Source organism: Trichoplusia ni, chromosome 9 (assembly GCF_003590095.1).
Source record: "Trichoplusia ni isolate ovarian cell line Hi5 chromosome 9, tn1, whole genome shotgun sequence".
Lineage (NCBI taxonomy): Eukaryota > Metazoa > Arthropoda > Insecta > Lepidoptera > Noctuidae > Trichoplusia > Trichoplusia ni.
Genome location: NC_039486.1, coordinates 5,878,598 through 5,904,523, shown reverse-complemented (window position 1 = coordinate 5,904,523; position 25,926 = coordinate 5,878,598). Strand labels below are relative to the sequence as shown.

General features: G+C 34.0%; 1 protein-coding gene across 1 annotated transcript in view; it reads left to right on the top strand.

Annotated features, from left to right (window-relative positions):
* The window catches only part of LOC113497257 (transmembrane and TPR repeat-containing protein CG4341), a 102,944-nt gene that overhangs the window by 66,629 nt on the left and 10,389 nt on the right, over positions 1-25,926 (top strand). Inside the window, exon 5 of the mRNA XM_026876727.1 lies at positions 12,573-12,687. Within this exon, the coding sequence (XP_026732528.1) occupies positions 12,573-12,687 (115 nt within the window). The remainder of the gene's footprint in view (positions 1-12,572; positions 12,688-25,926) is intronic.

Here is a 25,926-nt window from a genome sequence, read left to right as displayed (position 1 = left end):
GTTTTAAATCACCTTACTTGGTGTATATTGAAATGCCAGTACTGATCATTATCACTGGCTACTAAAAAGGTAATTAGTTCAGTTATTTAGTAGGGTCGAGGTACCGGATACAGCCTACATCGATACCTATTATTATTTATGTCCCGTTTAAACTACCGGAGTGCTAATGGGCGTAATTATTGGCCGCTAGAGTATTAGGGTAAGTAGATGTATGTTTTATTTATTGGTACGTGATTTTGTCTTGAATGACTGAAAAAATGCAAAAATTAAAAATAGTATAATGAGGGGTTAAGGGATTGAATGAATGTGGTTGTAGATAATGTCGGTTTTGTTGTTTAGAAATCGTGTCATTTGAATCGGAGATCACGAAACACGGCTTGGACTATCACACAACGCCATCTAGTCTCAAACTATGCAAGGCTTGTGTTATAAGTACTTTATATTTATAAAATTCTTACATGTTATAGATAAATAGCGCCCAGACGCAGAACAAATAATCGTACTCATCATAAAAAAATTGCCATGGGTAGGAATCGAACCCACGACCTCCGGTATAGGCCACTATCCATTAGACCAACAAATCAGTCTACTGCGGGCTTGTGAGCATACCACAACTTTAATTACTACATTGTACACTTTGATCATACATGAAACAATTGCCTAGAAACATAATATTTAGAATTTCCCGAACATCCATGATTTACCAAGTTTGTACGTGAATTTATATTATCAGTCGAACTGTGTGAACAGTGTCCTCAAATGCCAGCCCCGGCTTTGTTTATGATGCGCTCAGTACAAGGCCAACATAACTCGGCACGTGTGAAAAGAGCTACACGAAAATCTGAGCAAGAGACAATTACACGTTCAACGCTGGTGAGAACGAGACGTAGATATGTTGGTGTCCTTCTGAATGTGCCAAGTTACATCGGCGGCACTGTACGTAAATTCGAAAGCTCTGCGATGTTCACTGAAGCACGTTGTTTTAGCCTGTCTTATACAGATGCACCTTTGTTCATATTATGTGGTAATCATTTATTAATTACCTAAGTCAATATTTTATTATAATAATATCAAGTTAAATATTAAAGAATATTTTAATATTCATTATATTTCGAATTTATTAAAAAATAATAACATTATTTATTGAAGATATTCGTAAATGGCGTAAATTTAAAAGAATAAATTAATAATAAATACGTCTTGCCATAGGCATTCTAAACTTAAATATATCTCAAACTGTCAAAACTTTGTTCTTAATTTAAAGTTAGGCTAGAGTAATTTCGCTTGCCTGATATTTAGGTAACTTGTAAGGCAACAAAATGAGTTATTTTACTTTCCATGAAAAATCTATATCTATACTAATATATAAAGCTGAAGAGTTTATTTGTTTTTTTGAACGCGCTAATCTCAGGAATTACTGGTCCAAATTGAAAAATTATTTTGTGTTGAATAGACCATTAATTGAGGAAGGCTTTAGGCTATAAACCACCACGCTGCGACTAATAGGAACGAAGATACAATCGAAAATGTGAAAAAAACAGGGCAGGTATAAATCATAACTTATATCTTCTACCCACGGAGACGAAGTCGCGGGTCTACCCACGGAGACGAAGTCGCGGGCAACAGCTAGTATTTTTATAAAAACCATATAAGAAATAAATACAATATGTGTTTTTAATAGTTACTATATAATATTATAACATGCTTTTGCACTGAAAATTGAAGAACACTTTATTTAGTCATTCATAGACGTGGTTTTGTGGTAAAATCTGGTTACATCCATGCATAAACAATTTATGGTTTAAATTAACTACATAATTTAAACGTAAGTTTTGTATGTTACACAGTAGAGTAGTTAAACATTTAGCGATATTTGGCACTTTGTTATTTTGATTATTTTATTAAGTTTACATTTACTGGGCTGGCTGTAATATATTAAATAATTATTCACCTTAACTAATTGCTCCTTTTTCTTAAATAAAAAACGACTTGCGCTCTAATTAATCTTTCATTCAACTAACTTGCCTGTGTGGACAAGTGTGTATGTATTGACAGACACAGAACACTTGTCCTGCACAGGGACTGAACCCACAACACGTCAACTACAGTATGTTTGACATGGTGACCCATACCACTTGCTATCCTTTCAGTCAACCTTAAACGAATATTTTAAATTGATCACACTTATAAGTGCGAAAGTATGTAGTGTGTTTTTGTTGCCTCTTTACGTCCCAACGGCTGAACCGATTTTAATGAAATTTATTACGGAAGTAGTTGACACCTTGGATTACCTGTAATGTCCTGGCATGCAAAATCACGAGCAACATCCACTTATAATAAAATAAATTCCTTTAAGATTAATCACAATGTCATTGTACTCATTCATAACGATAAACAATTTAAGATAAATTGCGATAACAACATTCTTTACAAAATAAAACACTTGTATCTCCAACATTCTTGCTCAGTAAATTTTCGACTCCAATTAAATTGGATTGCAATCGACAGCGGCCCTCCATTTACAGTAATTACAGCCAATCAACAAAAACAACTGAAGGCCACTGAAGGTTTTCTCTTCATACAAATCAGATGAAAGATGCTCACCTTACCGACTCACTAATTACGTCGCGCTTTCAAAGCTAAGCTCGATTCTGTTTAATGAAGCTGTTTATTGAATTTAGGTGCTCTTAAATATTGCTGTAGAATCTTCACCTGTAGGTAGGTTGTTGTGACAATAGTTTACTTCCCGATGATTTAATTATTAATTGTACAAAAAATGCTTTACGTTTGAACTTTTTGAAGAACACTGTTTCTAAAAAAGACAAGACATTTCATTTTTTTTTTACTATAATATGATAAATATATTCCACACTGTTCACACAACGCTCACTAGTGTCGATCTAAGCAAAGCATGTAATAGATACTAGAGATCTAATAAACAAACAAATATTTTTTAATACAAATATTTTACAGATAAATTATATAACACAAACGTTTGTCCTGGGTAGGAATCGAACCAATGGTATAGCAGTCATTACGTTATTATAAAACTTTTTTTTTAAATTGCTCCCGCTTAAGGAATCTTTGTATTGCGGGGATTTCACAAACATTCGATTAACATGCATAAACCTAGACTCAGATCAAGTATTCATGGATCACGCAACCTTTTGTCCTACGCGGGCTCGAACCCGCGACACGTCGCTCAAAGTAACAACTATTACAATCAAATCACCACAAGTAAGCAGGTCCATACAACAACAGTTTACTTCGTAATATTAAGCGGCTATAGTTGAATCTCGTCCAATTTGAAGTGGCCTCTATTCCTCCTTTTATCTTTTAGTAACATGACCTAAAGGCTAACTGGATCCAATTTGTCGGTGGCGGGTATTCGAAACGGGCCAATCACAAGGCGCCTCCTATTACATGAATTTGCCGGGACAGGGGACAGTGAGGCGATCTAATCGGCTAAAGCCGGCTTTATCCAATATACCTTTTGCAGTGATAACTGATCTATTGAACTGTACATACAGTGGATTAACACTGACCACGCAGAATATTCAATTAATTTGATGCCTGTTATTGTTTAATGCTGTAGTAACTTCGGCAGTGTGTATTAGGCCTAACTTTGGTGTTCGCACTGATCTTCATTGTGTTACGTGGTTAATAATGTGTTCGAAGTCAGGGGCGATGAAGTTATTAGTTTACAAATTGACTGCCTTATGAATAAACGAAAATAATAACCATCTTAATCTTTCATTAAACTATTTTTGCTTTTGTTTTTTTTATTAGGTAAAAAACTGAATACAGTATTCTTACTGGCTGCCGACGTCGAGTAGGTACATATTTTTTTACATATGAAAACTTATTAAGATACAATACATCAGACATGTATTGCTTAAATAAACAGATTATTGGCAATAAAATACCTATTGTCACTAGAGTATCCCACAACGTAGGTAGGTACTTAAACTCAAGAACATGTCTAGTGAAGTACACAGCACAAATAACAGACATACAACATAATACATCGATTAATTACGAAGGGTTCTTCACAACACTTGGTCCGACCACAGATGTAATCGGTTAAGCCTACGGTTTATCGAGTCCATCTTTTGGCCGATAGCTGCTTCGAGTGGCGACTCTCACAGATTAACGTCATTATCTCTTTCGTGAACTTGTCTTACGGCTACTTAGGTGTCACAAACTTACTTACGTAGTTCCTGAGATATTGTTTGGTACTGATTAATAGGTTGTTCTTATGCTTCATTTGTTAAATGGTTTATCACATAGAAGTTTTTTTTAAACGACTCTGGCACTAAGATATTTGATCCTTGTGACAGTTTTTTTTTTATTGTTCTTATTGACTTTTCTATACTTTCTTTTCTTTTCTTTTTATTTTACCTCCGAGTTTGTATGGTGGTTATAAAGTTACTTGGAAATAAAGTATTAGGCTTAGTCTTAGCTTCATGTTTACAGGGCCCAATAATCCATTGGCATACCTATAATAAATGACAGTAAACCTCAGTATAAAGAATAACATCTAAGTTCAAATTCACCTTGTGGTTTTTATTTCTACTTCAATAAGAGTAAATATTCGAGATATACATTTTATAGATACTTTGTGTTAATGTCAATCCAGAGTAACATCCATTAGTAGTCACAAGAATATTCGAATATTATCATACCAATTGTTGATATAAAAGACATTAATAAACCATAGTCACAGAGCGAGTCTTAATGAATATTTGGCATGTGTGAGTGATGTCCGCTCAGTGTAGCGTCAACGGCGTAAATTTAATCAACAGCACAACAATATGTATTTCAATTTGTAACACAAAGACACGGCTCAGGGGCTCAGTTTTATTGAGTTTTGATTTGAAAACGAACAATAGATGACCCCCTACATAATAAAAGCGAAACTGGAACATTGGGCATGGTTAGGTATTGCGGCTAAATGAAACATTTCAATGTAAGCCTTTATTATTCGTGCAGGGTTGTGTTGGAAACTGCTGAAGGTAATAAAAATGACGATATAATGTTTTGCAAAAATGTTCGCAATGCTTTGTCGGGCCGTACCAACCGCTACGGCTGAGTTTCGAAACAAACCCGACTGAGTATTTATGGAACACGAAACAAATCACAAGTTTTATTAGGATCGAGTACTTCCTGAATAAATTCAGTGTATTTTTGCCACTATTCAGTGAATGAATAATACATTTGTGCACTCCGTTTGTCAAAGGCTGATCGATTTAATGTTGTCAATTCTGTTGATCGCTACTGTGATTGGCTGATCAATAACTAAACATAGTGTTTGACATGCTGCTTGTCAGCTAATAACATTTTATTTCTATTAGGCTAACAGAAACCCAAAACACACGTGTCAATTTGAACTAATCAAACTATGCTAATTATTTTGTCAAGCACTGTGAGTCTATTTCACTTATTTTCGCTTAGCTCACAAAATATATTTCGTATAACTCAACAGTAGTTTTCAGTTTCATTTGTTTACAGTTGCAGACTAAAACCTGTTCAAAGTTACTTAGGGCAGTGAATTAGTAATAAGCCCGTCTATTCGTATATTAGTTGTTTGTCGTATTTGATCGTTCAAACACTCAACTGGAAATATAAGTAGAGTCTTTAATCGCCCCATAATCCTTGGTAAGCCGACCTACGTGAAATCAGTTGAAATGTTTTATTTTTCTTTACTCTAAGCTGTCGCTTACACGGAAGTAAAACCTTTTTGGAAAACGTTTGGGTTTATAAAGCGTTCGAAATCTGGAGAACCGGTAGTCCAGTATTAATTGTTTATTTTTTTCATCTAGAAGAATTAGCTTTGATATTTGGAGATTGTAGTGTAAGGAGTTGGTAGTAATAAATTTAACTAAGCAAATATACATTGTGATAGATAGATTTCACGCAAGAAATGTCTGCTTACCTACGAATATACTACGTGATACAGATCAGACTTACAACTTAAAATCTTAATATTTTCAGTGTAAAAAAAAAACATTCTATTGATCTGTATAAAAAAATAATTAGTTATCGACTTACATTAAAGATTCGTTTAAACAAACACAATTATACAAACTGCCAGTCACGTTGTTCTCGGAACTCCAGGTGCGTCTTGTGCGTACGTTAAAAAAATATAAGTTATGACGTAATAAACAAGTGAACACACATAAACACCTACGGATACAGCGTCAATGTTTCGCGTATTACCCGTGTAAGTGGGTACATAAAAAAGCTTTCAGACCGATATTCCAATCAGCGGAACGACTAAGTAACGCCGTGTCTCTTTTATATTTTTTCGCTCTATGTTTTTCTTACAGCTAATGGTGTCGATCGTAAATGGGATAAGATTTTTATTTTCTTTTTGATGTGCCCTATTTAAGGGAAGCACCCAGTTACACTTTTATGTAATCGCCTCTTACGGATGAAAGCTCACAGTAAACACACGTGAAATTGTTAAATGCACGATTTAGGGCTCCTAAGATTACCGAAAATTATAGCTATTGAATTTCGCTCTTCAAAAAGCTCTTACTGGTAATTCTTATGGTATTAAAAGATCGGGGATTCTTTAGAGTGAAAATAATTTTTAGTGATCATTTTCCGTGTTAAGCTGTGATTATTTTAGGGATCTTGAAGCGGTAACTGAATCTTTATAGTTTTGTCATGTCCACACATCACGAAAGTGTGTTAAACCTTTGTAATTTGATATCAGTATAGTTCAAACAACAGGTGTCTGCGATCAGAACATTTCGTTTCGAAGGCTTAGCCACTTAGCGGCCGGTTAACTGATATCTAACCGGGTAACCTTGATGTTTTATTCAGTTCGGGCTTTTAGTAGTCTATTCACTTACTAATTTACGAAAAAGATAGCTACAGACACTATTTAGGGAAACTTCAAAGAGTCTTCATATCTTTATCGTAGCCGAAAGTTACCCACTACTGGGGGTTAGTAAAACAATAAATTTTAGCCCATTTTGTTTGTCGTGCTTCTTGTGCAATCGCATCCAGTTAACTAAGCTGTATCATAACCCAACATGTTTTCGTTGGTCATCCTCTCATAAAAACAATAGATGGTCTAAACGATTCTGTTACGAAGTTTAAAATCACAAGATCTACAAAACCTTCCGCAAAGTCCGACTCACGCCTGTCAGGATTTTGCAGAGCGGTCTCAGAGTTACGCACGCGGTAAATCTACTATGTCATAAATATAAAAGAATCCCTCGGAAATCCATTGCCTCTGTTTGATAATGTCTTTTGTTAGCATAAGTCCTCGTAGGCCAGTAGGATACCGTTTCTTATTCTACTTTTCAATAAACCACAATCTCCAGTGTTGGGTCATTTTATTTCGGCTCTTAACCGGATCAACCCCAAAAATAAAGGCGCCCTCTAATATCTTTTGTTGTCCGAACCTATTAAATTAGCAATAATAGTAGGGGTTTTACTGAACGTCGAACATTGTTCCGAGGGCCAGTATTCTTTTAAACGAGTTCGTTCAAACAATGATGAGAGAGTGGAATCTAATTTAAGATCTTTTTGTTTCCTCGGCTTATAGTAAAACTCATGGATTAATTATTAAATTGATTAAAAAGATTTGTCAGTTTCTTATATCGGAACTTAAAACTACGTCACGATTAATACTTGAATCGAATCAAATTTTTCCCAGTACATTTATTGCTTAGTACATAGAATATAGTCGGTGTTTTTAAGTAAACTGCAACTTAGATTAATTGAAAAGGTTAAAGTCTAGAGCGATTTTGCTAAACATTACTATCAACAAGTTGGCATCACCCCTTTTATTCAAGCCTCCTTTGAGAACGATCCGCCAGGTACTACAGCCACAATCTTAGCCATCGTTTTGAAAACTTTAAAAATTCTATGATTTTAGAATTATTGATTTTGCAAATATCAACCGTAATGAAGTAATATTTAAAATCTGCTTTTTATTGATTTTGTGTTTATTATTTTTAAAAAGTTTTTATATTTAATGTCTTAAAAAAAATCGGCAGTCTGACCACTAATACAAATTCGAAATTCAAATTTCAATTACATCATTTCATTAAAAATAATTTTAATCTAAATAAATTGGTATTTCTTTTTAAAATTGGAATGCCATTAACTTTTATTTGATCGTAAAAGTAAATCTAAAATTCAAAACAAATTGATTTACGTATTTTTCATTAAAATCGAGTGAATGTTTCAGGAATATGTTTTGCGTGTTTATTAATGTTAGGTATGGCTGGACTTCACAAGTGGTCCTTGAATCGTATTTAATCGAATAAGCTTTCGCATTCAATATGGTTAAGTACCCCCTCATAGTGTTGGCATTTGTGTATTTCGGATATTAATCTAGTTTGATAAGTGTGCACTAGAATTTGGAGTAATCTTGTGTTGTAGTGGAACAGGTAAATTAAGCATTGTTTACGACAAAATTTGTTGATCATGAATTTATTACAATTTATGATCATTAGGTACAACTTTAAAGTCACTTCCATTGATACATACATTTTATTTTATTCGATCGGTTTTAATATTTTTGTTATCAAAAAAGTAAAATTTGCAATATTTGCAATACTCAAATATTGCACACTTCCATCTCATAATACCCCGCTTCGCATCGGGTAGGTACTAGGAATGCATACGACCGCAGAGTTGCCTAATGTTTATACGGTATAAGCGGATCGCAGTACCGGAGATGGGCGCTCGGGCGTGATAGCGAGACCCAATCATACCCGTCCATGACACCACCTTCAATACAGACATACCGACGTCAAATGACCGGTTTTTAAACTGACGCTTTTGAATACAGGAATATTGCTCCCCGACTTTATTTACCATTTCATCGTGATGACACGGCTTGTGGCGTTTGACTAGGAGTTCAGATCGCATGTAAAGTTATTTCGCAAACTGCGTTAAAATGTTGCTATTTAGTTTGTCATTAGTTTCGAACTATAATAAGTTTTACGACCGGGACGGCGAATCCTGTCGCTTCACTTTGAATATGAATTCTGATTTCTGAATCATACAGTGAGCGTCGAGTTTTGATCTACCACAGAAGTTTTAGTATATACTTGTGTATTATGTTAACATTTTTTTTTCATTTGTATGTAGAGTTGTTTGTAAAGTTTTACCACGTTAAAGAGTAGCCATAATGAGCAATAGCATGCATCGTAGTAAAATATTTTGTTTGATTTCCTTTGCGAGTAACATGTTTTTTTTCCATTTCATTGCTCTACATAATTGATTATCAAAAGCACACTACGCAGCTAGGGGTGAAATGGAATGTTACATTCTTTCAATCTTTGTGTCCTTGCTGGATTTATAAACCACATTTATGTGTAATGACGTTGTTGCCTACTCTAAAGTAATATTAATAGATGTTACAAACGTCTATACTATACGAAGTTAACCGCTGAACCTGGGCCAAGACCACAGACCGCTACAAAACGATTGTGGCAGGATAATGTACACACAGGTCTGTTGGGCAAACATTATGATGTTAGGCGTCACGGAACTAAAGAGAACATTGATTAAAAGGTACACACCGGTATTTAATTTTCAACTTTAAGCTTCTAAGCACAAAGTTTAAATTTAAAGGTTTAATTTGTAGAAACGGGCATTGCGGTTCGCCTTGAAAAAAAAGGTTTTAACATAATATTCGTACTCCTTACTAAAAGGCGTGGTTTTGATGTGCTATTCATGATTACTTTCTTCATTTAGTCTTAGTTAAAAATTATCACTATTTCCTAGTATTTAAATAACTGTTTAATTTAATCGCCTATCCTATTTGATGAGATATAACTATCTTAGTCCAAAACAATTAATCACAGTTTGACTTTATCTTCGACTTTCGTTGATTTACGGATGTTTATGGCGGGAAATATTATAAAAACAGATTTCCTAGTCTTACGCATTTTTTATAGGTTGGTCTATCAGTCCATGTGACTTAGAGATTATATGTAGTAACAAAACGTTACAGAGTCAGAGAGTTACGAAAATGACGAAACATGGATTAATGTGTGCGTATCTTATACACATACACACACAACGGTGCGACGCACTAAAGTAGGGTGTGAAATTATTCAGACCATACCTTCACTTAATTCAAGGTCAAGAAAAGCGTCTTGGGAGATGTCCCATCTCTGTCAAAGGAAATACCCAATCAATTGCGCAAAATGCTAATAAAACCACTCCTTTTACATATGTATATCCTATTACTACACGGTTAATATGTCCCGTAATATATTAGAGTGTTCAATACATTTCTATTTAAATAAAGGTGGTGCTTATATCATAATAGTTCCTGAAATCGTATAGAAAAATAGGCTGTATTAACTTTATTTTGCCGTAATGTAAGAGTGATTTATCAAATCAAAATCAAAATCAAAATCAAAATTCATTTATTCAAATTTGGCTACTAAGTAGCACTTTTTGAAGGTCAGGTTACATTGGACAGCCCCCAGTTTTGCCCACCCATCACCGCTTCCTAAGTGCTTTTGCTGTGAGAGAAGAAAGGGTGCAACAAACTCCCCAGCAGCACGCTGTCATTCCAATTACATTATATATGAATATAAATTTATATGGAATATATATTCCTAACATTTTATATATGAAGAAAATTTTATATTTAGCAAATCAAATAGGTAAAAGAAAGGATAATGGTATAACCAACCTATTTTAGGTAGATGATCGTGATCATAAGCTCAAATAGTTTTGTGTGCGAATCCTACGTGCAATAAAACATAAAGTTTTGATTATATTTTACAAAGTAAATAACCTAAATCTTTGACCACAAGAGTTATTAAAACTCGAGAATATAAAGATTAATTATGCATATCAAATTTAAATTTCCTTAAGCAATTATTTGAAAGGTAAATTAAGTAATCAACTTCAAAGCAGTTTCGTGTTAAAATAATATAATAAATCGGCTTATTCCTGCTCATATGTATGAATAATTAATTAAATTGTGTTGTCTGCTTCGTAAGTGGATTAAAATGATGGATCATGTGGGTAATTTCATATCCTTATACTTAATTAAGTTAGTCTTTAATACAAAGATAAAATACGGCCGTTGTTATCAATCATTCTTCAACAAGTTTTGTGAATTTTGGCCGTGTTTAAATAGATGGTAGACATTGATATTTCCATTGAGTTTTCTTCTGTAAAACAATACCTAAATATAAGCCAGTAATTAGCTTACACCCCGGTTAAGGACTGGTTTCTGAGTGTGAATTCCATATTGATCTAAATATGTAATTGTAATAAAATAATGGATATTGAAAATGAAAAATTGCAATTTAGGTAGAAAAATGAAAAATTGCAATTTAGGTAGAAATTGCAATTTTTCATTTTGCATGATAAAAGTAACCTTCTAAATTATTATTTAAAAATAACCAAATTACCAATGCCAATAACCCTTAACAAAATTACGTTCTAGCATACAAAGGTTTATCCTGAATCAAATGACGTCAAAACTCGTCTAAAATAGCACAGAGCCATTTTAGTAACATACTCAATGTGAACGTAAGCTGCGAATATTCACCAGCCAACCAAGCCCACATATTGCAAAGCTTGCGAAATTAGAAGCTTGGGCCACATGTTTCGCAAAGTCTGGACTTAGCTTTCCGTTGGTTGATGTTACCCCGCTAAATAACCTGGTTGTTTACAGCAAGTTAACTGAATAGCTACCTTAACATGTTGTCTTAAAGCTCTTAATAGCACACGCTAGCTGTATCCCTATAAGCTATTTCATTGTCTAGTTTCCGTTTTAATACCAACATTGATATTTTGGAAATGGAAACATGAATTTTATGTTTGGAAAGTCAACACATAACGTAAAGCAATGATCAAGTTAGGTAACCTAAGAATAATGAAATTCTTGCATGTAGTCCGCATAACCAACTTATAAATATACATTTTTTAAATAAAAACTCCTTTGGAAGCAATTGAATAATAGAGAGATTAAGTCAGTATTCTTTTTATCACGGCAAATCGTTGCATGTTTCAAAGCAGTTTATTAAACTCGCGCCTATAGGAAAAATTGATAAGACTAAAATGAATATTTGACCAAACTCTAAGCAATTTTCGGTTTGACCTTTTATCGCTCAAAATTGATTTACCTACTTAAATATATTTAGATAAGGAACGGCGAAAGGTCATTCTTTTTATAGACTTTAAACTTGACTTTAAGCATGATGATATCCTTGTAATTACTTTAAAGCCAAAATTAGGAAATGTAACAAAAACAAATATTGAGCATCATTTTGTTCTTTTCACATAATCATCTTATCATTAATAGAAGAAAGAGTAAAAAGAATCAATTCATAAGAGATAGTATTGGAAGATCCATCTTTAGAAGATAAGGAAATAGTAAATTGTGCTAATCAAATTAATTCAAAATGTGGTATTTTGAAACTTAATATAAATAAACTCTCCTTTACCTCAAGCTAACTACGTAAGATGAACAAAGGTTATCCGAAATTCGTTAACAAACTATTTGTTCTGAGCGAACAAACTCTTATAACTTAAAGGATTTGTAGCAAAACTAACAAAACTTTGTTTTACAGCATACGGCAACTTGGGCAGTGTGCTGACCACACAGGGGCGGACCGCGGAAGCGGAGGTCGCCTTCGAGAGGGCGCTCAAGTACCGACCTAATATGGCCGACGTGCATTATAATTTGTAAGTAAATGTTTATGTTTTTTTTTGTAGTAGGATTTTTTTTTGGGACGGCGTCATTGAAGAGAAAAGTCGTTTTGTTGTGTTTTTGTTTTGTTAGTGCCCTTTTGTGCAACATTTTTTATTCAGAGTAGAACTTAATAGCTCCAATTAATGAAAAGGTGATAGTATTCGTAAAGTCCTCCTCGGTAAATAGACTATCTTAAACGCAGATTTTCATATTGAACCTGAGATAAGCGCGTTCAAATGAACATAACAAACTCTTTGGCTTGACAATATTAGTGTAGATTATAACTGTCAAGTTTACATATAATTTATTAATAGAAAATTAGGCTACATTCCAATGGTCTCAGTGATATGGCCATGGAATGTTATTAGATTAAACTGTTCGTAATTCGATGGCTTTATCTTAACTTCATGTCAAAAGGGTAAAGTGTATTGCGTAGGTAGATGTATATGATGATGACACCGAAACCCACTGGTTCAATAAATCTAGTCGATCCCCAGGTTAAAAGGTGAAACCCAGTCGTGCTCACAACAAGACGCGATATATGAAATATACGCCTATTTTTGTAACACAAGTCTTCATAAGAGCTACCATTAAAGAGTACATTACAGAATATTGAATTATAAAATTACTCTTCATCCAAAACAACCAAAAAGGAGGCAGTCTATTTTTACTCAAAATGGAACATTATACTTTGTACTAAGAAATGGTAAAGTAATTCCATTTTCATATTTTACCTCAGGCCTTAAAGACCTATTTACATAACTTACATTGATGCTGCAAAAAGAAAATTACAAATGAACATCAGAGCAGTAACAAAAGGAACACAGATTTGATGTGAAGCCCATATTATTCTAATCCCGATAACAACAAAAGTTTAATACATTCAAAAGGCCTGAGAGTACCCTTAGCCGAGGGTGAAATAATATTCGCCATGTCTTTCCTAAGGGAATAAAAAGGCAAAAGGTCCGATCCCTATTAAGGACATCGGGAAAAGAAAATATTATAAAATATAATAAATGGCGGCCACACCGCATTTGCTTCTTCGTGTTTCTGAAAACTGCCCTTGTTTGAAGTTTCTCGGAAAACCAATAACGAAACTTTTTTAGATAACATGGAATGTCGCTAAAGGGTACAGAGGGACATTTACTTTGAATTATTTTATAAATTCCTCTTATTTTCGGTATAAGAGGATAACATGATCATGAAATATGTAATGGATGCGACGCTGGTATAAAGTACCAATTTCACGGTAACAACGTAAAATGTGACATCAAACAAATTACTTCGACAAATGTAAATTATGTTGTTATATTCGCTAAGCAATTAATCCAATTACCGTGCTTCTATATTACGTTCCAATTATTTCAGTAAGTAAGCTTAAGTAGCATCATCATAAAATGTGTACATAATACCTTCGTTCGTTAATGAATGTGTTTGTGTTGTTATAGGAAAGCTTATACGAAAACAATATGTCTGCCTGTGTCGCTCAAAATAGGAGGCTCGATCAATAGGCTCAGAACGACGGGCCGTCCCATTAATTCACCGAGGATTCCACTTCTTGAATTAATCGGGTACGGTACTCCCTGCCCTGCCACCTAAGCGTTGGGTTTCCGAGCAGTTTCACAAATTAACGTCAAGCCACATGATCATAATATAATTACTCAAAGAGGTCAAAAGGACCGGCGCTGGCAGTATACACTTGGTTTGATAAGCGGCGAGTGATCTTACAAATGACTCGTCAATCTGATACGCTAAAGATTAGGCAGTGTTTATTTTGAGAATACCTTTCATCAGTATTCTGTAGGTCAGGCTCTGTTTTGTATTCATTTACTTATTCTTATATTCTTCGGAGAATAATTAAGAATGTAAATTAAGGTAAACATGTGAGTCTGTGGGGGTAGGCTGACGAATCGCCTGGCCTACTTACAAAGTTACAACACTATATGTATAAAGTGTACTGTTTACGAGAAGGATCGTATCAATCTCGGCTCCTATGAAGATAATAGGTATTGTTTAGCCTTCCATTTTGGACCGTCAGCTTCTTAACATGTTTGAATAAAACCCTGTTAATATGTTCGTGTAATGGGTGTGAGACTCAAGTGCTTGCCATGTAGCGAACTAAAGTGCCGTGCGAGACTACGTGAACAATTTTGAACAAGAAATTTGAAATCAGAACGTAATTTTCTCATTACTTATTATGTACGTGAACTATAATTTAAAAAGTTTAATAAATCATTATCGAAGATTCAATAAACATTATTTTTTTGGACATTGTCATGATCAATTACATCATAAGCTGGTTTTCGATAGCGGAGGGACTCAGCTCACAACGCTAAACACACAGTGCGCGATGTGTTATGACTTTGACACTCACGAAGGACAAACCTTTGTATCATTCAAGAATGCTTCTCTTGCGTCTTTGTGCATTTAATTTATATGTTTTTAAATTTCCGAGTCCTGGAGTAGCTTCTTTAAAAAAAGGTTAAAAAGTAGATATTTTTTTTGTTTTCTCCTTACGGCATTGTTGAATGGAATAGTTCAATTCGTTGAGCGGGATAACCCCGGCGGCAGTGTGTCACCATGTTTAAGTAGCTATCTGTACGTGATGATAGTCGAGCATGCGTTCAGGCGTAAGCTGAATGGGCGAACAACGCACATATCCTTATTCTATTAAGGGCGTATTATTATGTTAGGCGCGTGCCCTGATACCATCTTTAATATACAATCATCTTTAATTTACCACGCGTTGTAATCGAAAGAAATTGAACACACATACGTGCTATTAGATGTATAGAAGATACAAATAGAAATAAACCGTTAAGGTTTGAGATATAAGATTGGAAAAGGTTATATTTCAATTCGTTAGTTGCTTTGATTAAATATATCTGTATTTCTTAAATCCTCTGGGAAGTCTATTAAAAGTTGTATTGATTGGTAGCACTGGTTGTTGTACGGTAAATAAAGGTACCTAACGTTTATTTTTATTAAACGTAGTTTGTTTTGATGCTTTTAGTTTTGTTTTTGGTGTATATTTTAATGTCGAAGTTTTAATTCTTTGCAGTCTTATTTATGAGCTATATACTAAGAAAAGACGCAACAAGTATTTGTCACCACGTTGTATGTTGCAATATTGTCTAAAATGAAATTAATTTTTCTATAAGTATTGTAAAACGTGACTTCAGTTTAATGAAATTAAAGTATTATCTAATAACACCGTACTCGAGTAACAGGGCCGGAATATAGATATACTTATATGTATAAAGGTAGGTTCCATCCATTGTTTTGCTTGTAACGAACAAGCCTTTGTTCTTAACGTTACAATTAGCGAGGCCAGGAATAACCCTAGCAAGGCTTCAAATATTAAACGCGTACACTAGCCGGTGGCATTGCAAGAGCCTTCAATCTCTGTTTTAGACGTGGCCACGTACTTCATGTAAATAATTATTTATACATATATTTCCCTCTTTCTAATTACAGTGTATTTGAATTTAACGGTAAGAAGAAAAAAATGTAGATAGAACAATTGAATAGCTAGCCGAGTTCTATTTATTTATAGGAATATTTAAGACAATTATTACAAAAAAAAATGGATTTATATTTGTTTAAGTTTGCGTAAGCAACGTTTTAAAAAGTTGTACAACAAATTGAGAGTTTGTTGCCTTTTTTAGTCCTACATATTTAATACGTATAGCAACTTTAGTAAAGGGTTAAAAACCCCAGTAAGCTCAGTTAACAAGTCCCTACCTCCATCAACTAACTCGTTAGTCACCCTTCGAGTCTTTTACTCAAGATAAGAATGGATCCCTCATTACCGTAGAAACAATGAAATTCACAATGATTGTTCTTTATAAAATAATTATTTTAAGTAAGAGCAAAACGTAAGAGTCATCCTATTGCGGTGAATTATTGCTGCGAGGTCGACATAATGGCCTCTAAGCTGCGATTTGTCGCAAAGATAAGATTATTCGAATTCTAGAGCACATACTAGGGAGTCTGTGAGGTGATTAAGGTATTTCATAAATCGATTAAACGACGGAATAGTGCGTGCTTACAATTTCATTATATGTATGAAATAACGACTGTGTCCCAAAGGTCGTAGATTCGATTCAATTTACAATGGACGGATTTATTTTACGTAAAAAGTTAATATAGTTTGCATGAGGTTACAAAATTTTGTGGATAATGCACTGCTTAATAAGGTTGGATTATTTCAATAATGTATGTGAATAAATGACAGTTTTATTCTTCATTACGTTTTACCAGATAATCTACTTAACCGATTATGATAACATCGAATAAAATTGAAAAAAAAAGTTAGTATTAAATTGAAAATGTTCACAACGTACACAAATACGTCCTACAACAATTTCCTTTATATCCGCGACTTATTTATAAGGTCAACAACCGTTTATTAATATCTTAGTAATAGAACCCACTACCCCGTATTGACAAAAGGATCGCAACATATAAGTGTCATAGTATGTATGCGGGGTATTGTAAGCGCGCTAGGTTTTGGAGCAACAAATCCCGAATCACTTGACTCTATTTGCAGTAGTGATGGACGTTCAAGTCACATTGTAAGGATAGGGTTGGCAGAATGGTGAAAAATTTTGATGTATGTAAATTTTTTTCAGTTTTTTTTCAATAATTGGCTTTTTAATAGTCAGTGCCAACCCTCACTTAGTTTGAGTAAATATTATCAAGAAATTGTAAAGAAAACAACATGTGATAATAACGCTGATCTTTGACGTTTAACCATGTAATTGAAAAATTGACATACTTTACTTTACTTTAAACAATGTAATTGAAAAATTGACATACTTTACAAGAAACGGATTATATCCATTTAAAAACTCTTAACCAATTAAGATAAAGCTGATCTCATCATTAAGCTTAGAATTTTATCTTTTCAAATCTGCTCCATTTGCTGATATTCAACTATACTGATATTTTTTGAGGCAAAAACACACAAACACATCAAAAATAAAACACGATACAGATCGGCTTAACAATGAATGCATTTTCTGAACACGAGTGAAACCTGCGAAATGGTTTTTGAATGGAAAACAACAGCATTGTTAGAATCTATCCACCTTTATATTGCACCTTTACGTGATGTAAGTGTTGAATAAATCTTATAGTGCCTTTAAGTTTATGTACAATTATTCGCTTCGAAGAAAGCGAGAAGGCCACTACTAACTTAATCTAGAGAGGTGTCTCTTTTCCGCAACTGAACGGCATCTTAGTCCTGCTACAAGAAGTAGTTAAAGGCCTACAGAACACTTGGTCATGCTGAATGTGACGTCAGCCAACAAACGATTACCAACGTCACTTGTAAGAACTGTAAAGTTACGTTTTTATAAGACGGCACCAGCTGTCGACTCCCTTATCCTTGTGTCGCGGATTCTCAAAGATTCAAGTCACATACCTACACACTCAGACTCAGATCAAGCATTCCTTTATAAAACAAATGCTCGACCTCGGGGATCGAACCTGGGACATGTCACTCACAGGAGGCTTGGCGTAGTGACCTTCATCACTTGCCTATCCGTGCAATCATTAGGTACTTGTATACTCTGTACTAGTTTATCCATTACTTGTCTTCAATACCTACATCTTCAAACCACTAGTTTCATGTACCTAATATTTCCTTAATTGGTGTAGGAAAGTTAAAGCCTAAAGCCCAGAACCTTTAACAGATAACTTAACAGAACAGATTAGGATTTACGACCTTAATTTCGTCCGTTAACTTCTAAGTAGTTTTCAAGTACTTAGCTTTAGTTAGGGAGACTTACTCAAATTGAAACAATAAACAGCTCTCGATAGTAATTATGTCTTATTAATACTTAACGGAAATCTGGAACATTTGTGGAATGAGACTTGATGGGAAGGTAAAGGCTAATTGACATCACGATTTAGTAAAAGAGATTCCTTCTGATCAACTTAATTATATTCTTATTTAAATGGGTTTAGAATCCATTTTACTTTGTTCAATAAAATCTTACCGCGAAATATCATGGTACGTTGTGTGTTGTATCGACCACGTATAACGACATATGTCAGCGCCAGCCCCGTGGCTATGATGCCTTCTTCAATATTGTTTGTGACAAACTCTTTACTGAAGGTGACTACAAAGTGCAAGAAAAGAGCTCGCAGACTCTCACCTTTGACTTGCCAAAGTAGTTCAGTGATAGACTTAAGGAGGCTTCGTTTATTACACGCTGGTGCACAAAGCACTGGATTATGTAATTGAAAAGTTACATCACACATTTTGTGCTAGAATTTTGTAGTGGTACTAAATTCTTAAAATGTAGTCCATTTAAAATGAAAATTCTTTATACAGTTTCCCAAATATGTATGTTATATTAAAATAAATGAAAGTGCTTTGAAACTCTGGAATTGTTGACGTAACAACAACATAGGTGCCTCTTTGAGAATAATACACCGGATTCTTAAATCCCCAAACTGCTTTGATGTTTCACTTAAATTTTGTTACATAACTATGAAACGTTGATGAAAACTATCTGTTTATTTAAAGCTTCATAGAAAACTCCCAACGGGAAACACAGTATCAAGTGTTATTTGCATATCCGTTGACAGTAAAAAAAGTTAAATAAAATGCGCGTTTCAACCCTGTATAATATCAGTGCTGTACAGAAGCGGGCGAGGCGGGACTACAACGTCCCACTGGCGATAAGGCGTAGATTAAACTGGTGTTTACTCACACACACACATATTTAACATTCCCGCCATCTAGACTCGCGACAACGCTTGCTTGGTATTTGCATACTTGTTTGCGAAACGATTTGGTCTAGATCTGGACGCGTCTACATGCAAATGCAATTTATACGGGACCATACAACACTTGCTCCGAGTAATTGTAAATTCACTGGGATTTTTTCTTTGTACTTTTATCTAGGACGAATGTAATTAATGTTAAATTGTTAGAATTCATTGTTGTCTGTTTACTGGATGGGTATTGTAAGGTCTACGCGTCGTCGGTGAAGTGTAGAAACTATGGTACATTTTAGACACGGTTATTTTATCAAAGAAGAAAAAATACATTATGAAACAGAGACCCAAGCGACAGTTCACTAGCTGAAAACTGAAACAGAATGGTAATGAACATTTCCAGTGCCTGAAATTAATGAAAGTAAAAAAATATAATACGGTTCGCAACAAGCCTAATTGTTCGCGACAGACACTCTTCGTGTAATTTAAAACCTTTTTTTATGAAACCATGCATAACAGGAATTAATTAAACATTAAAATTGAAACAAAAGAAACGCAGGTCTTAAGGAAAACTTGGATCTTTTCCGCAAGTTTTTACTGAAAAGATGTTTAATAATTGTAGCGTGGGTTTGTAATACTAAGTTTAGTCGACGTAATTTTTATTAAACTTGTTATTTAGGTTATGAAAAGATGAAAGGATGTTCTATTTATCTTTTTCTTACTAGCGACATTCTTTTGTTTAGTTGGTTTGTTATTGACGAAGTGTGAACAAAAACTATACAACTTTTTATGGAGTCTCTACTGGGTTTTATACCTAAAAAAAATCTCTCATAAAAAAGGTTTACATATAATATTTATTCTACAGTGTGGAGGAAACCGTCCCCAAATTAATTGCGTCCTAGGTGTTTTTTTACCAACTTGTCGCTTCTCACCTTTCTAGTTTTTACCAATCTATACTGTTTTTACTGTGTAATAGTATTTTATTTCAATTATGACTTATTTTTTTTAATAATTGCCTTTTGAAAGTCCCTGTTATGACAAAAAAACTGTTACAATTTGACTACTTCCCTAAATCTTATGCCATTTTAATTATGCTGAATATTTGTTCCGTTGTTTAAAATGTACGAGTATATCCCCTTGCTTGAATTATTTGCTTTCTAGTACTAAATAAGGGCTTTTATTCCCTTTGTAAACAAGATAACTCAGACTTAGATAACGGATGACTTTACTGTGAAGTACAGGTCCAAATCATCAATCCATCAACGCCCAAAGTTCTAGATATGTTACCTACATGGTTACTGAAGATGGAACCTGATACATGGAATTTGATATAACATTATTATGCATAATTATACGTTCCACAACTAACATCGTATGCATGCTTTCAACAGAATCTGTTTATTACAAATACCATTGTGTACTACAATACTATATCAATAGCAAGTTGATTGACGTGACACGACCCGATTTTGATATGGGCTAAGGACTTGGCTATCTGCAATAGATCGTGTGATCCCTGTTGATCCAATATTTGTATATCCTGCATATATTTCTTACGAGTTCGGCTGTTTATGCATGTAAGATTTATGTACCTATGCAAATTTTACCCACAATACTGAACACCCTCGAAATCTGGGTCAGATCTTGCGGTGCGGGGTCAACTTCACCTTGATTTGCGACAAGTCGTTCTGGTATTCTCAAAGATACCTGAACACTGAACATGAATAACTTAGATAACCTATTTTGTATTTTTGTGAAGCAATTGAATTTAAATAAGCTATGAAATACGTTTGGTAACTTGTTATTGCGAGACGTTTTGTTTCAGCTTCATAAAGCTTGGAACCGCGAGCTATTCGGAAATTCGTTCGTATTTTCCACATTCTGTATGATGCTTAGAAATTGCTTATATTTTTGGGAATTGGGAATAAAGCGTTCGTTTTAAACTTTTTCGCTCCGCTTTTGCAAATTCACTGGTACAGTTTCTCCATATTTTGGAATACAATTTTCGTTCCCAGATTTTTTATTGCAATTTGGTATTTCCTAACAAATTTATACATTTAAAAAAAACTAGGACGATCTTATAAACATTATCATTGCATAATTTAGGGATTACATTGTCATAACAGTGTAAACAAAAGATCAACTTTAGGAATTTTATTTTCAAACCCTCAAAAATTCCCTTCTGATTGATCAAACTTCATTTACTGAAGCAAAATTCGAGATTATTATGTTTTTTACGCCTCAGGAAATCCACAAGCACTGAAGTTAGTTTGAACAGAAGAATAAATGTTATTCAATGATTAGGGTTCAAATTATGATCAAGTGAAATTGGGCCTGTCGTGTTTATACAACCACGGTCAACGGTTCGGAAAACTGAAATTCTGGTTCCAGCCAAGTTAATGGAAACAGACAAATTGCTTATTCAAATAAATCTGGACTGAATCGTTTGTGCTGCCTTCGTTAAACAGTTCAGAAATCCGATGTGGATAGCGGTATTATAGATAGTGGTATAATGCGTAAGTTATAAGTTAAACGCGCCGCGGTAAACATTAATTCAATTCACAATTTGTCACCTCGGTTAAATCGCGGAATGTCGGGATCGCGTGCGTCGCACCCGGGCGGCCGGGTAGCCGGGTGGAGCCATCAGACCTGTTCGTGAGCATTCACTGCATAAATTACTTACAATTTATCCAAGCAACGTTTGCGTCGCCGCTCAAACGTGCCAAATTAAACAAACATTTCGTCATCATAATTTATGCTACGTTAACATTAACAAACCGTATCTGAATTTAATTTATCGCACTTATAACGCGTGAGCTTGTGTTGTGCTGGTCACGGCCAATTCTTATTAATCATTTTGTTCCGAGCGAAACACATTATTTAGGCGTCAAATAAGCGGGCTTAATGTGACATCAATATTTACACTGTATTTTGTTGGTTCTGTTTAAAATGTTGCATTAAATTTGCACATAAACGTGTTTTTGCGGCCTAGTCAATGTAATGTACGCTTATTTTAATAAATGTTTTCTATGGAGATAATACGTGAAAAAAGAGGCCCAACATTTACCTGTGTTTCATAATAAAATATCGACATTGGCTGCCATTTGTCATTGTGTATAGGATGTCAAACATATTTCAATTTAAAGACTTGGTCGCTAAACGAAGACATTTAACCGATGATAACTGTTAAAATTATAATTTGTATCATGATTATCGTAATAACATCTTCAAATGCTTAAATAACATTTCGTAATGTTTACAAGTCCAAAGTCTTGTTCAAACCGACTGGCATGTCATTATAACTGTACCTAACTCTTGTTTTTTACTTAGTCATGTTTTACAACTAGTAAAAGCTAACAGACTGAACATGTTACAACTAGATAAACTTTATTCAGGTACTTGTTTAACGTGTAATGTCATTTATTATTTAATTTGACGTAGTTTAGGTACGTTAGGTACCTACGCTGTGTTGACGCAAAACGCAGTGAACGGTGATGTAGACAAATGGATTGGAACCACGCACTCGCGTTTGTCAAAAGTACTCGAATTAAGGAATTAATTGTGTTATAGCTAAATTTAGGTTGTATGTAACACTAAAATAATTCAACTATAATTTATGACTGCTATAGTTCTCATGAAAGCTTCAGTAAACACGTGACATTGCCACAGGCTTTGATGATGTTCGAGATTGATCACATATTTGGAAATTACAATGTTTATAGATAAGTCACGTGACTTGGATTTGTCAAAACAGTTGAGCACTCCGATCAATGTCAGCAATAATATTAACAGATTACAGTACCTATATACATTATTTTTTGCTCTCATTTATACCACATTCTTTTGATCAATGATAGTTAAAGATATTTTTGTAAAATGACAGGAACATCAAAGTATAATGTTGGTACATAATAATAATATAGTCAGAAATGTTGTCCATGGGTCGATAAAAACCTATACCACGGAGTTCTAAATTACCCCAATTCCCCATTTTTTTATTTGGACTGTTAAAGGACTATCGTAGACTGATTGAGTTTCGCGATTTGCCACATAACTGTGGTCTACGTAGCGCATGTTTGAACGTCTGTCCCCTATTTACGCATTGCATTGCATGGAAACCAATTGCAACCCTTTGCGAGTCTTGTAGTCAGTTGTAGCGATGCTTTTCTTACTTCCTTTTCCGTCTTTTTAGGTTTTTCAGAGCAATTATGTACCAAAAACCATAAAGATAGGAACTTTTTGATGATCCTCGCCTAGGTAATAACGAAAAAAATGCTAGTTAATAAATAAAATAAAAACACACCCATGCATATTTTATTCATTCGATATTTAAATTTAATATATTTTCTATGCACGGTACACATAATATAAGGTAAAATAAAATATAACGTCAGTTTAAGTATACAACACTAAAACATTCCCATTAAATATTTCCGTCAAATAAACACACGATGACACACCAGTAAGTATCATAAAACCAACACAACATGAACGGTAAAACTTCTGTAAACAAATGTAAATTAAATTCATCACAGTTAATTGGTTGTAACATGCTAAGGTAACCGTTGTCACAGTAATGGATCCTAATTTGATGAATATACAGGCAATTATTTTAAAAAATAATTACGTATTATCGTTATGAGTTATTACTATTAACAGTAATTTTAAATTGTTGATACCAAACATGTGAAAGCTTTTAGACTTATTTCACACATGAAATGCAATTCATGTATGAACGACGAAATAACACGGTATGGGCGCAAAAATCGACTTTAGCACGATGGAGATAAAGACTTTTATCTATTTTCTTTGCATTTGCAGTTGTAATTGTCTTCCCAGTATGAGCACGTAGTCAATAATCAAAGAATGAACGGCAATAACGAACTAGTTATTACCATATTTTATGGAATCGATTTGTGATAGTTTGCGGCGAATAGTTACAGCAACATCAATTATGTTGTTACGCGAAAAGGTTTCATTTAAACGTCTGTTGCTTAGGATAAAACGATATTTTTTTGTATCGGCTTTTTACTTTTGGAGCTAATAAGAGTCTTTAATCATGAGTTTAGCGCAGTTTTTGTTAAGGACTTAGCTCAGAAACATGTGAAGAAAACGGCCGCTGTTAAATAACGTTTTTTAACAACGACCGCTTTTGAATTAAATAAGAACAGTTTTATATTTATTCTATATTATAGAGTATTGTTGTGTGAAAAGTCGTTCTTTTTAATATATTTTGTTGTTGCTAACATGTGCGGCCTGTTATGAAAAAGGAGCAAAAAATGTTTTAACACACGAAACGACTGGCTGTGTGTATGTTAAAAAGTATTCAGAAAATTATTTTAAACAATATACCAGACATTGTTTATAATAATTTCTAAATAAAGGCGATTATTGCAAAGAAAATAAATTCAAAAAATGTTATATTTTTTCATTTTTTTCATCATTAAAGTTTTATACATTGAGAAAATCATACCCATAAACTAAACTGAACACGCATTCTATATGCGGGTAACTACTTGATACTTTATTATAACCCAATAAGGGTGATAGGTCATAAGCCTTCAGTTAATTAGAAATTAAGAACCTACAATTTTTTGACGTCGGTAAAATACAATACCGATTAAGTGCTATAAACTCTCCTGCACAAGGGACCGACTACCGGCTAATTGTGTGTTACCCTACTCCTGTGGGTAATGGGGGTGACTTCTGGCCCCAAGAGGTTTTCCCCCAGGCCCCCTTTCCCCCGGGGCCCCTCATTATCACCGACGTGACGGTATGCTCCATGTATCAGATTCTGAATTAAGAGCTTACGTTAATTAATTTTACATCCCATCAACAAATTTAGGTGATTTTGCAAATATTTTGTTTATAAGTATTCAATCGAGCAGTTATTATACAAAATTCTCTTGTTTTTTTCCTAATTTGATATTTACTGACTGATTTCCCAAGAGACAAGGATACTATGAGGGCATAGTCAACTTTTAACTTACAAACTGTACGGTATTTTTTTCATCAACCTTCCTTTTATAAAATGCGATCCTATTGCTAAAGGAATTTGTATTGTTGAACTCAAACAATAAAATTGTGCCACTACCTTTTTGCTATACAAACAAACATTTAAACAAAGGCTTTGTCGCGAACATTGCGCATATTATAATTGCATTTACTCTACATAGGGGCAAAAAGACAAGGTGGAATACCGAACTAAAATACAATAAAGCGAACATGGCCTGCGCAACGGTTGAATGGAATAAAATTGTAACAGCAGGAAAGGCAATAGGTCGTTGTTAATTTGTAGATATTGTGCAATATCTTTAACGAGGCTTTTAATTGTTGTGCGTTTAGTTAATTAACTCTACTAGTTGTTGTTTTAACGCAGAATTCTGGGGAAAAAAGGTGTAAAATAATATGTTTTGTTTCTTTTTCAAATCATGAGAAAATTCAAAATAAATAAGCAAGAATATTAAATACTAAAATAAATTCTTCGCTTCACAAGTTTG